Source organism: Tachypleus tridentatus, chromosome 10 (genome assembly GCF_004210375.1).
Source record: "Tachypleus tridentatus isolate NWPU-2018 chromosome 10, ASM421037v1, whole genome shotgun sequence".
In the NCBI taxonomy this organism is placed as follows: domain Eukaryota; kingdom Metazoa; phylum Arthropoda; class Merostomata; order Xiphosura; family Limulidae; genus Tachypleus; species Tachypleus tridentatus.
Window position 1 is genome coordinate 165,969,367 of NC_134834.1, and position 13,661 is coordinate 165,983,027.

Consider the following 13,661-nt stretch of genomic DNA (forward strand, 5'->3'; position numbering starts at 1 on the left):
ATTTGTTGGCGATAAATGAACAGCACGTTCTCCGCGTGTTTTAAAAGAATATATTTAAAATAAGTTAAACGTAATTATAAAAAATTGTAAAGTATGTATATATAATAGTTATGTGTGTGTGTGTGTGTGTGTGTTTTCATATAGCAAAGCCACCTCGGGCTATCTGCTGAATCCACCGAGGGGAATCGAACACCTGATTTTAGATTGTAAATCCGTAGATTTACCGCTGTACTAGCGGGAGATATATAATAATTATTTCTTAAATACTGCACAATTTTCTTCTTCTTGTCAAACGTTCACTTGGAGCAATTCAGTTAAGAACCAGAAATATTTTCTCTATTTTTATGCTAAAAACTATCAATGTATAATTCACTTATTCCTTTCCTTCTCTCTCTCTTTTTTCATCACAACTGTATCGGTGTATCATTCACCTATATTATCCCCAGTGGCACAGTGCTATATCTCTGAACTTACAAGGCTAGAAACCGGGTGTAAATATCCGTAATGGGCAGAGCACAAATAGCCTTTTGTGCTCACTACAAATAAAGAATCGATTACGCTGCCTTGTGAGTTACTGCTACTGTATCTTGAATTTCCGATACGTGTCTGATTTTAGCATTTTGGGTTATTTCCACTAGTTATCTTTTTTGTTTATGCAGGATTAGTTCCAATATTCTTCTGCATTTCATCAAAGTCTACAAAGGCGGATTCAATTGTTTTAGAAGACTCTTTAGATAATAATACAAATTATTATCCTAAAATATCAGAAAACTGTTAACATCACTTTAACATATCAAGTTAGGTTGTTTACTCCTATGACAGTTAACTTTACGTTCTCTACATTTTTTCTGACTAAAACTCTCAGCTTTACTTTTGGCTCTCTTTCTCATGTTGGCCCAGCATGGTCACGTGGCGAAGGCACTTGACTCGAAATCTGAGGGTCGCGGGTTCAGATTTTCGTCACGCCAAAGATGCTTGCCCTTTCAGCCGTGGAGGCGTTATAACCATGATTAGTGGTTAAAAGGGTAGGAAGTGGGTGGCGATGACTTGTTTGGATCAGTATTTGATGTCTGGGATGCAGCGTTGAGCGATTCACAACTTTTAATCATTGGACAAGGAAAGGTAAGACAAAATTTGTTGCCTTTAACAAAGATTTATTTCAGAAGTCGAGCATTTTAGTTTCTATCGAGAATTGAACACAATTAGGTTTTAAGTTATTGCGATTGTTCTAAAATTACTTGTATGTATTATCCTCACACAAGCTATTTTTACTTGATGTTACAATTCTATCAAAGTGTTCATTTCCACTGATCATTGTGACATATACAACTTGTTTCGTGATGACGAGAAAACTACTTGAAACAAAAATATATCTCAGGATAACTGGTATGGGTATTGACACTTTTACTAATAAAGCAGGGAACAATGTTTCGACCTTGTGTTTGTATTCATCTCAACACAAAGATTTTAAACTCAACCAGTGAAAAATGTCAAAAATCAGGTAATTTACGTTGGAAGGTAAAATTTTAAATGCTTTTCCACAGCACAATGCTAAACTGTGACAAGTATATTTCATAAACTCGTGCGCGTTCGAATAGTTGACTATTCTTCTTCGGGAGAATAAAGGATTATGTTTAATAAGCGTGATGAAATATATAATTTCAGATTTCGATGCTACGGAAACTGGATGTTCAATATGTGTTCGCTTTGAGAGCTTGCCAATTATAACCTAGAGTTATTTATGCCAAAGGTGTGTGTAATGTTCATAAAAGTTATAAGAATTATTAACTAATTTCTATAGATAAAATCCAAAATAAATAATAGAAATAAATTTAAAATTTAATAATGTCAAAAGGTGGTGGGAAATAGAGAAAATAATAATGTAGCTCAACATACAAGAAATAAAACCAATATATATGTATACATTTTTAATGTTTGTTTTTTTAATTTCGCGCAAAACTACACGAGAGCTATCTGCGTTAGCCGTCCCTAACTTAGCAGTGTAAGACTAGGGGGAAGGCAGCTAGTCATCATCACCAACCGCCAACTTTTTCCAACGAATAGTGGGATTGACTGTCACATTATAACGCCCCATGGCTGAAAGGGCGAGCATGTTTAGTGCGACGTGGATTCGAACCCGTGACCCTCAGACGACAGGTCGAGCGCCTTAACCACTTAGCCAAATGTCAAAGGAATAATAATACTAGTAATGTAAAGTAAGTTTAATCGTGAATTTAGTTATGGGAATCTTTTTAAGAGACTTGCGAAGGTCAACAACCCCGATATCTAGATTGATACCATTTGGTGTTATAGTATTTAACAGTGTTATCCCATATGCTTCTTTAATTTCACTGTTTCTGTTAGATATAAAATTTGTCTCTATATCCATAAGTTTGTCTTCAAGAGTGTGTCCAGTCATGTTATGTGACCGAAAGTTTTGTTTTTATTGTTCATTTATGATTATTAAAATGTTCCTGTATAGTTGTTTTGGTTTGATCTACATATCGAAATTTGCATTTTCGACATTGAATTAAGTGAACAACTTTTTTGTAGAGCAGTTTATGACATTAGTGACTTTGAACTGTTTTTGGTTGTCTTTACCGAAACATTTATCAGTTTCCTGCATGAACTTACAGGTTTGTCATCGCTTGCTATTTATTGCAAGGTTGACTTCCACCTGAATTCGGCTTAGAGTTTACTTCAGCGTGAACGTGAATGCGAAGTTTTATTATTTCTGAAAGACATGACAGGAACTTTCCGTAAAAATATATGTTAATCCATCATTAAGTTGAAGGCCCAGTATGGCCAGGTAGTTGAGGTACTTGACTCGTAATCTGAGGGTCGCAGGTTGGAATCCCCGTCACACCATACATACCCACCCTTGCAGCCGTGGGGACGCTATAAAGTGACGGTTAATCCCACTATTCTTTGGAAAGAGTAATAGAAAAGTTGGCGGCGGGTGGTGATGATGATTAGCTGCTTTCCCTCTAGTCTTACACTGCTAACACAGACAAGCCTCGTGTAGCTTTCCCCTTAAATACAAAATAAAGAAATATTAAGTTAAACGAGGTAAAAGTGTTTTAGTAGTAGGGGTAGATGTTTTTAGTTTTGGAAAAGTAAAGAAACAGCTTTTATCAAAATTATTCAAGCTAAAAAGGTCTCTTAAAGTTCTAAATGAACTTTCTTATCTGTTGTAGACTATGACAGGTATCAGACTTAGTAAAGATAAGTATCTTACATACAAACACAAAAGCTTCGTTACACTCACATATATAAATTCATAAATTAGTTCTTCAAAGAGAAAATACTTTTTTTTTTATTAGGCACGTACACTTTGTACCATACATTTGAACTTTTTTCAAGAATACCTCCTTTACCATAACTTGCTATCAATTTTGTTTGGTAACTTACTGATCGAACAGTACAGTAACAAACTGTTGAGATTCTATATTTCAAATTCTCAGTCTCCTACTTGGATTACTTGTGCTTATTTTTAAAATGTCGGTAAGTTACAGTGTATTGTATTGGTAAATGCATTAACATTTTTCTCCGTTTCCTCATGTTCTTCAAAAACAGATTTATGCATATTATACAAAATGCACTAACACAATTTACAAAAGTATTGATATTCTAAGAAAGTCACTTAAACTGCTGTTCTTATTCTTTTTCTAGTTGCATTACAAGTATTTTTCTCTGACCCATTTTGTTTGAAAGGTAGTTTTTTCAGATAACCAAAAGGTATCACTTAACATTTACCAAACTTAAGTTTCTGCACCAGGTGACAATCTACCACAACGCAGATGGTGGTATTGCCCTCATGCAGCAGAGACGGATAGCGTCCTTTGTAATAACCTTTGTATGTGATGTAAACTCGAATGAGCTGTAACAAGTGTATATTTAAAACAATTTCAAACCCGTCGCTTTTCTTATTTCAAAGGAGCCTAAAATTACAATTCTAGACGAACCTTTTTATTTAAAAAATTATCGGACAAGAGAGTCTCAAATTGGACAGACTATTCTTAAAAGGACAGACTTGGCAGCCCTGTTTCAATGAAGAATTTGGGTTATTAATGTATGTTTGTTTAAAATTAACCATAAACTACACAATGGGTTATCTGTGTTCTGCCCACCACGGGTATCGAAACCTGGTTTATAGCGATGCGAGTCGCAGACATACCGCTGTGCCACTGGGTTGGAGGGGTGGCTGGGTTAGTAATAATAATGATCACGCACAATTAGTTATTCGATCGATTTGTTGTGAAATGGTACAAGTTTAATTTTAGGTTATCAAGGCATTTCCATTTGAACGTTATTTGTAAACCAAAGTATACAAGGTACAAGGGAGAAATGACCAATTTATCAAGATTACGTGAAAAAGGCTTCGAATTACTTCTACAAATAATTTTAAAAGCCCATCTAACAAAAGGACGACACAACAGTAATTTTAATGCTTCTCGAGAAGCATTTTTTATTACTTCCATACCATAGAACTAACTACTAGTGATGCTGTTAAACGTTACGGAAAGAGTAAACATGACTACTGTTTTTTTACCTCTGAAAAAGCTTTCTGTACAAATGACATAACTACAGCAGATAAGCAAAAATTATTCTAAGTACTTCGTATCATTATATTATACAAAAAAAAACGGTATGATCCTATTGTATACCAATCCAAGAGTCGTTGGTTGAAATCCCCGTCACACCAAGCATTTTCATCCTTTCAGCTGTGGGGGCATTAATGTTATGGTTAATCCCATTATTTGTTAAAAGAGTAGCCCCAAAGTTGGCAGTGGGTGGTGATTACTACCTGCCTTTTCTTTGTCTTACACTTCCAAATTAAAGATGGCTAGTGCAGATAACCCTCGTGTAGCTTTGAGTGAAATTCAGAACAAACCAAACCTATTGTAGACCTTAAAATCTCTGTTTACATAGTGTAAAAAACAATTTTTTCTGTAATATTTATCAATTGCATTTTAGTATACATATGAAATTTCATTCTATTCTTTCCGTAGTTACCTAATTAATAGTTGTACATGTCTTTCACACAGCACCAACATTTCATTGTAAGTTGAAGAAATAAGAAAAGCAATTTTTGAAAAGGCAACTTTATTGATCCCATAATAATAAAATGTATGTGCTTAAAATCATAAGCTGCCTTATTATTGAACTAGCTTTCACAATACGTTTACATAGAAATAATCTAAAATTCTGTTCCCATAAGGTTATACTAGTGAAAAAAAAACAAAAAACCAAAAAATAATAAAAATCGCCTCACAAAAATCAACTCTTTTCTTGTTTGTATCAATTGTATATTTCTAAAAATAGTATAAATCTATTCTCAATATATATATAGATAATTGAAAAGCCAAAGAAGCAGAACCACTACTTCAGAGGTTAATATATAGCAAATACGAAGATGTATCCCAACATAGTTATAAACAATGATAAAAATAGAGCAGCCATTTTAAAGGATGTTATAAATGATTAATTTTGGAACAGTGTACGAGTGAAGTCAACATAATCATACGCCCCTGAAACAGTGCGGCCAGTTTTTGGGTCCACAAAAGGCTTCATTCGTGACACGCAGTAGTCTGCCATTTCCTTGGTAAGGTTCTGCAGAAAATAAGTTAAAGCATGTTACAGTATTTTCATTGCTTTATTAGTGTTGTTGAAGCCAAAGTCAATTTAAAATTTATGTAAATTGAAATCAACATCTTAAAAATGGTGTTGAAAAATGCAGTTTAATAATATAAACTGATGTACTAAATGTAGCTCATTGAATACTAGTATAAATACTACGTTTCAAATTAAGTAGAAAAAACAAACAGCAGAAAGAATCTCAACAAAGTTAAAAACAATTAATGTAGCATATAAAATTACTGAGCACATTACACCATCTTTAAAATTAGTATATATTTTATTGTTTGTCCAAGTTATATGTATTCTGTCATCTAGTGAATGTCAGATAAGTAAAATTACAGATGATACTTACAGCATACAGTTCATCAGCTGTGACGTACAAACGTTCACCTGAGGTAATGGCCCTAAAAGCATTCTCTATATCCTCGCTAGAACGAACATTTTCTGTTTCACGAGAGATCATGAAGGCCATGTACTCCTGTAGAGAAACATACCCATCTCTGTTGGGGTCTACAATATCCAGAATAGTCTCAAACTCTGGATCTACTTCACCCTCTTCCATCATTGGAAGATCGTAGCCTAGAGCTCTCAGGCAGCTCTTGAACTCTTGGTGGTTCAAGCGCCCTGACTTCTCTTTGTCAAAATGTCTAAAGTAAGAAATGCATGATATTTTGAATTTACATTAAAAAAAAAAAAAGTCTCATTTTGTATCTAAACCTTTAAATAAATTTTTATTCTTGGATAGTTTATCATGCTCTCTTTTACTCCGTGTCCAACACATGGACATTTCAAATGTAGGTAATCAACAACAAATAAATAAACAATAAAATTATTGTACTTACTGCATCACTCACACTAGCTAAAACACATCTTTAAGTTTCAAGTCAAAATAAAATTTAAATTCATTTCAACACTTTCTTTGTCATTGCTGAAATTATTAACATTTGTATAATAGTTTCCTTTATCAATGTTTTTGTAAAATCAATATGAATATAGATATGTTATAAATGTCAAAAAAAAACTTTTTCATCAACAATTGAGTGATACTTACTTAAACATCATGCTGAACTCTTTAAGTGCATCTTCAGACACACCACTCTGGTTTCTGGATAAACACATATAGTTTAGAAATCAGAAGAAAATAGAAGCAATGTAAATCTTATATACAAGTAAGATAAATAATACCACATGCTTAAGATGTTAAACACTGATCTCTAAATCCTAATAATTAAAATACATTATTAAATATGTAACAAAAACAGTTGTGTGGTCTAAGATATACACAGCTAAATAACAAAAATTATGCTGTCTTGTTTATTTTAAATAATTCACAATATTAGGTGCTTTTCTATGCATTTTGCTAATGTGTACAAAAACTTAATATTAAAAAATAAAAACCACAAATCTTTGGTTTTCATTTAAGCACTAGCTTTCTCAAATATTGGTTACTACTAATTTAAACAGCCTCACAGATGAGAATACAAATTTGGAAACAATTACAAATATTAGAAAAAAGATTTAACAATGTATGGATGTAAGTGTGTGTGTGTATTTTACATATATTTATTCACATTTATAAAAATATCTTCCATGAAAATCTGAAATTACAAGTTTCATCTATTCATGGAAAAAGGTTTGCCAGGAATCCAATTAACATTTTTTTTTTAATGTTTCATCTCATGTCTTAAAACTTACCGTGCTTGTATCTGCTGTTCCAAATTGTGTTGCATTCGCATGCCTAATTGGTTTAACTGATCCCATTGCTGGGCCAAACCAACAGTACTATGTTCTGTGTATCGGTTGTCCAAGATTAAGTGTTCTTCTAATTGAGCTCCGAGATCCTCAATCTTTTTCAGATCCTCCCGTTTTGCTCGCACCTCAGCTGCCTTGCTCTAAAACACAAATGTAAGGTTAACGTGATGTTGAACAGTCCTAAAAAGAAACTCTTTAATAGGGTATCACTAAATATATGTACAAGTAAGATTACAAGTAAACATTCAAACCTTTAGGATAGAAACTGGCAATAGTAAACAATAGTCTGATTTGCCAAACTGTTTTACAGTATGAATTAGCTGTGGTTAAACACTGTAGTCATTATTAAAATTAATTAAAAAAAGGAAGCTCAATGTGTGCATGTCTTTTCATTTTAAATCAACTCTAAGTTATCCTAAAGTGTATCAATTGATCCTAGGTACTTTCATAGTGCCTCTTAAGTGATACAGTTGTTAATATTCTACATCCAGAGTAAAACAATTTTACAGTCAGTCACATATAATCATTTTAAAATCTACCAGTTTTAACAAGCAGTAAAAGTATTAATGCTTAATAGGTTCATACACAAAACTACCTACAAGTTTAGGTATTAAAAATTAACTATTAACAGTATTCAAACTTTTCCCTCACCCTTGTTGCTTCAAGCTGAGCTTCCAATGTGCCAGACCCTTCCATCATTGATGATCTTTATAAGAAAATATTCAGTTAGTTTCATATTTATAATCTGTTTATGAAGAAACAAAATGTTAAACTAAATGAAAGTTTACTAAATAAGTTAAAGAATCAGGCATTATGTTTCGTTAGACACGGAAATTTTTTTAAGAATTTAGTTTAAATAAGCAGCACTAGAATCTGAGATCATGTTTTAAAATAAAATGCAAACTACAACATTAAAATGATTCTAATTATTTGTTTTCATGATCAGTTGTTTGGTGTACATGCCATACAACTCATGCATTAAACATCTCAAACAATTAAATTCAAACATCACCGAGGTGAATTTCATTTACTTATACTGCGTACTCTTTTATAACTCTCACAATTTTAGAAAATATATTAAAAACAAAAGAAGAGAATATTCTGGTTCTCTAAGACTTTTCTATGTTTCTCATGCTCAAATGCCATAAACATTCACCATGCCTTTAAATGTTTCTTAGTCATATCCATGAAATGCACTTCAATAAACATCACCAAAAAGAGATCCCAGTTTCAAATACCAAAAGATTAATTGAAAATTTTCCAACCACCAGTTACAGATTATACATTAAGAACTGTACCACAACAATAAATTATTTATCATCCAATCACCAAAAACAAATCTTTGGTTCCAAGAAAACAAGTTCACCTCCACCAAGAGAAAATAATAATGTTAGAAAATATTCTACATTTTAAAAATAAGTGAAAAAAACCAAGAACAAAATTTGTCATTCACAAAATAATGGAGTGAAAATATGAAACTACCATGCATTAAAGATACAAATAGAAAATCAGTAAGGAAAGCCTCATGCAATTCAAAGTAAAATTGTAAAATGTTAAACACAGCAGGCAGCAGCCATTTTCCCATGATCACATTACGAGACTAGCTAAAAACCTTATGGATAAAGGAATGCAAAACTGTAAATAACAATTAGATCTAATTTAATTTCAAAGTTTAACATTACAAAGGTGGCACAAAACTATTTATAAGAAAATATCCAAACAGTAAAATACAAAGATATTAAACTTTAAAAAAAAGACCAGAATCTTAGAAAAACAAAAAGATATTAACCCATCAAGTAACCACATTCTGTGTGCAGTTTATTTGTTCAGTGCAAAATGGTGATGGTGTTGAAGTAGTGACAGCAACAGGAATGATGAAACAGCAACGAGCAGGAACAATGACAGGTATAAGACAAAAACATGTTAGACAAAATTTGACTAAGAGCTTGCTCAGGCAAGCTCTTTTAATATAACAAAACATTTTAATATTAATTGACAATAATAAAATGCTACAGTAAAAAAACTAAAACAATACCTGTGTATCTAGGCTGAAATATTATAAGAACAAAGTTTCAAAGTCAAACTACCCAAGTAAAAGAACAGTTTTACAGTTTAACAAAACTAATAAATAGCTGAAAACATTCATAGAAAATTAAGAAATTTTCTGAACATTGTCATATCTCAACAAAATTAATTCCACTTAATTCAAACTGTTGTTCAACATAAACAAAGTTTTAAATTTTCAACTACAAAAACTTAAGTAAAGAATGTAATAATATGCCAACCACATTAATATTTGGTATATCTGGTAAGAACGAGGCTTCTACCCACTATCAGGGCTAATCAGACCAGTTGGTAAATAAAAAAACAATAGTAGTTGATATACTCTTTATATCTTCAATTACTTAATTTGTGAACTACAACAAGTTGGTTAACTGTAAACTATCAAACACTAATTTCCTTATTACTGCTGTTTATTTACCATTATTTAATCACTCAGTCATGTTTCCCATGAAAATGTAGGATATTAATTTAAAGGCATTTTGTATAATATTGTAATCTCAGGTGAAACTGATGTGAACAAACCTTGTATGTTATTAAAAGTACCTGAATACTACTTAAGATCAGCATTACACTGAGAAAATGTATTAAAATGTTATATTTCACCTGATTTATCCATGAAAAAGTTCCATGCCAGATTCACAAATTTCACTTCGAAATAAAATTCTGACTATCCAATACCCAAAATCAGTTCAACCAAGGAACTTGCATTCTTTAATATTGTTCTCAAAATAAGTAAATGCAAGTTCAGTATAAAAAACCTCAAAATAAAAATTACAGCATTAACTTAACAGAAACTTTAAATTTTTTTATCATCTGGTTTTTGTTGCCATACCTAATGTCTGTTAACATTTCATGGAAAGCATTTGCATGCCTAGCAAATTCCTTTCTCAGCTGATCATTTTCTTCCTGACGCAGGGCTTCTTTGGATAGTTCATTATCTCGTTCCTATATTAAACACAGATTAAGTTAGAAAAACTGTGATAACATTTTTTGTAACTGAGGACGTATACACAACAAAGTTTTATACAAACCCATGAAACACATCAATCAAGCAAATTAGTTGAATGCTTAAAACACAAAAGAGTTTTTATAGCAATGTACATAAAACAGTTACTTTCCCATAGTTGTAACTTCTTGTAAAAACACAAATTCAAATGTATTGTTTCTTTCTTATATTATCTTCAAGAACAAGAAAAATATGGTTCTTAGATAGTCTTTTAATGAAACTATGTATAAAAAACAAAGAAAATAATAATTCTTTTTGTGTTTTTAACAATGAAGGTTCATCATTGATGCAATACTTGATATTTTTTCAGGTCTTATAACACTGTTTTTAACAGTTATAGAAAGGTTAACACACAAAATTAACAAAATACTATTAAACAATTAACATTCTACTTGGTAATTTTTCTGTAGTTTGTGCCAAACCTACTTTTTCATGCCTTGCTAAGCTTTCAACTGAGCAAAAGAAGTAATTAATGTCTCAAGGTAGCTCTTTTATTGTATAATATTTCTATAAAGAAATATTGTATAGTTCATATTTCTGAAGAAATTACAGAATGGCATTAAATACCAACTAGTTATATAAACAACAAGAATGATAAACTCCATAATCTTTCATCAATAACAAGCTTTTACTAAATATCTATGAAGTCATGTACAAAAAGTTGTACCATTATGATGGTTTGCAAACTGTTCCATGTGTCCTCCAATGTCTCCATCGTAAACCAAGTGTATGGGTTAGGTCCAACATTAAAGCTCTTTATCTGCCTGTCTAGTTGGGCTAAGGTCTCAAAGTCAGCACGAGCTGTGGTTAGTGATATTTGGAATTGGGCATGGGCTTCACGTAAGGCCTAAAAAAAAAACAGACAACCACATTTGATTTAATGTTCTCTAAAAAATTACATTTGAAGAAAAAAGCCCAGTTAACCTTTAAACAATAACACTTGCATAGGATTATCAAATAATTTTATTGAAAAGTGAATTTCTTTAATATTCTTTTTCGAATAAAAGATATTTCAAGTTTCATTACAATTCAACAACTTAGACATGTATTACACTTGCTCAAAGGATACAAAATTCCACTGTTAAACCATACCTTGATTTCTTCAATAGAGTTACAGCGTACAGGATCTGTAAGATCTTCTTCAGCATTTTCAAACCAGCTGTTGAAAGAAGAAGCTTTCTTAGCAAATGTCAAGAAGAGGTCTTCAATCTGAAAAAAAGACAAAATTAAAGTAGCCAATTCTACTTACAAATTAACTTTCATTAAGAACAATTATTTAAAATCATTATTGGGGAATTTTGAAGCTTACCACATATATGATTGTGTTTGTACATTTTGTACATGGTTACACAAAGGGCTATTGCACATAACTTTTCCTCATTTTAAACTGACAATAAGATGAGGTGGAAGCTAGACTACCAACTACACTACCAACTTTTGTCTGACCAAATAGGATCCAATCACCACTCACTCCTGCAGTACACCCCCCCTTCTAAATTGCAGGGTGAACTTTTGCAGCAGTAAGTTGTTAATTATTGACTATTGGACTCATTTTCCAAGTATGCCTATATAATACATTAACAAGAAATTGAAATAAAGGAAAAACCATTAAAAATAATGCCTGACTGAAACTTTAATTACAAATTGAAATATCATGTTTTAATACGAAAATGTTTATTAAACCTTACTTTTCAAAACAAAGACACAAAAAATAATAATATAATCTACAAAATAAACCTGAACACTGTAAGAAGGAAGAACTTTTAAATTTACTCCTAACAAGGAAAGATCTATCTTTCAAAAACTCTGAATTATTTGTGATTAACCTAATTTTAAAATATATGGTATTTCTATTAATATTATGTACAACCAGTTTAAAAATTCAAGATTCTTTTTAAAACATTACAATAGTAATAAACACCTTTAACATTTCTCTCACCTGCTTAAATTGATCTTGCATTCTCAACAGACGCTGTTTCCGGGCTTCAGATGCTGCCAAGAGATTGTTCCAACTACAAAAGAAAACAGAAAAAAAGTGAAACATTTCAGTATTTAAACTTTTGACTATGAAGGTTGAATGTCACACACACATGTAAACACTTTTCTCCATCAATGAAATACACATTTAGTGTAAGTAACATGCTATCATCAAAATGTAATTTGATAATCTTCATCAGCAAACTCTTTGCAGTAGAGTATCAAGTTAAGGATCACAGATGACACAAAAACAGTTCAAACAATGGTTGCAGTTTCCAAACCAAATGATTTAACAAAAATTATCACATATAATTTCATGTAATGTATATGTGTAAACTGTCATCAAATATAAAGAGAAGAACTGTAAGTTTACTAACCGTTGCATGACATTATCATGACGTTTCAATATTGCGTGGTACTGTTCATGGCTAGCAGTCATCAGCTGATCTTTGAGCTGAGTGATATTCTGAATTCCTTCTTGTTCAAAGGCTGACAATCCAGCATCAAATGTATCCTGTACAGTCAAGTAAAACAGTTTTCCAAACTCAGATTAAAAAAATGTATATATCTTAAAACAATAATTCTCTCATTTTAAAGGGTTTCCAGATTTTAACACTATATAATTTGAGATTTATTTCACTTTGAAAAAGCTCTGTTTAATTCTTGACTTACTAGTATTGTGTGCACGCGTATGCATGTGCATACTACAAATTAATAATCACATATTTACACCTGTGAAACAGATAACAAGACTGTTAATTGGAAAACATTTCATGACAAAGTTAGTGTGGAAGCTGTAACCACATTTTGAAATCACACTTCTCTTAAAATCACGAACTGTTAGGTGCTTTGTTTGTATGAAAATTGTTTTCAAGAAATAAATTGTTTCAGGGATTACAGAGACAGTTTCACTGATTTGTTTATTTTTGGAGTTAAGTACAAAGCTACACAATAGGCTATTTGCACTTTGTTTGCCACAGGTACCGAAACCAACATTTTAACATTGTAAGTCTGCAGACATACCACTATGCTACTGGAAGGATGGGTGGTGGGTAATTGTTTTGAATGGTTGTACAAGATTATTTACAATGTTATCATAAACCAACATTTTAACACTAAGTCTGCAGACATACCACTATGCCACTGGAAGGATGGGTGGTGGGTAATTGTTTTGAATGATTGTACAAGATTATTTACAATGTTATCATAAACCAACATTTTA

At 31.7% G+C, this 13,661-nt stretch overlaps 1 protein-coding gene across 5 annotated transcripts in view; it reads right to left on the reverse strand.

Moving 5' to 3' along the window:
- Positions 1-5,089: 5,089 nt before the first annotated feature.
- Positions 5,090-13,661, reverse strand: part of LOC143230853 (spectrin alpha chain-like) — a 76,952-nt gene continuing 68,380 nt past the window's right edge. For 3 of the 5 annotated variants that reach the window (XM_076465112.1, XM_076465113.1, XM_076465114.1), the window contains 11 exons: positions 12,817-12,953; positions 12,402-12,474; positions 11,555-11,671; positions 11,130-11,309; positions 10,289-10,401; positions 9,182-9,199; positions 8,044-8,098; positions 7,336-7,532; positions 6,692-6,745; positions 5,993-6,287; positions 5,090-5,613 (listed from right to left, as the gene is read on the reverse strand). In XM_076465112.1, the coding sequence (XP_076321227.1) occupies positions 5,485-5,613; positions 5,993-6,287; positions 6,692-6,745; positions 7,336-7,532; positions 8,044-8,098; positions 9,182-9,199; positions 10,289-10,401; positions 11,130-11,309; positions 11,555-11,671; positions 12,402-12,474; positions 12,817-12,953 (1,368 nt within the window). In that variant the 3' untranslated portion in view covers positions 5,090-5,484. The remainder of the gene's footprint in view (positions 5,614-5,992; positions 6,288-6,691; positions 6,746-7,335; positions 7,533-8,043; positions 8,099-9,181; positions 9,200-10,288; positions 10,402-11,129; positions 11,310-11,554; positions 11,672-12,401; positions 12,475-12,816; positions 12,954-13,661) is intronic. The other 2 variants (XM_076465115.1, XM_076465116.1) reach the window with 1 other exon arrangement.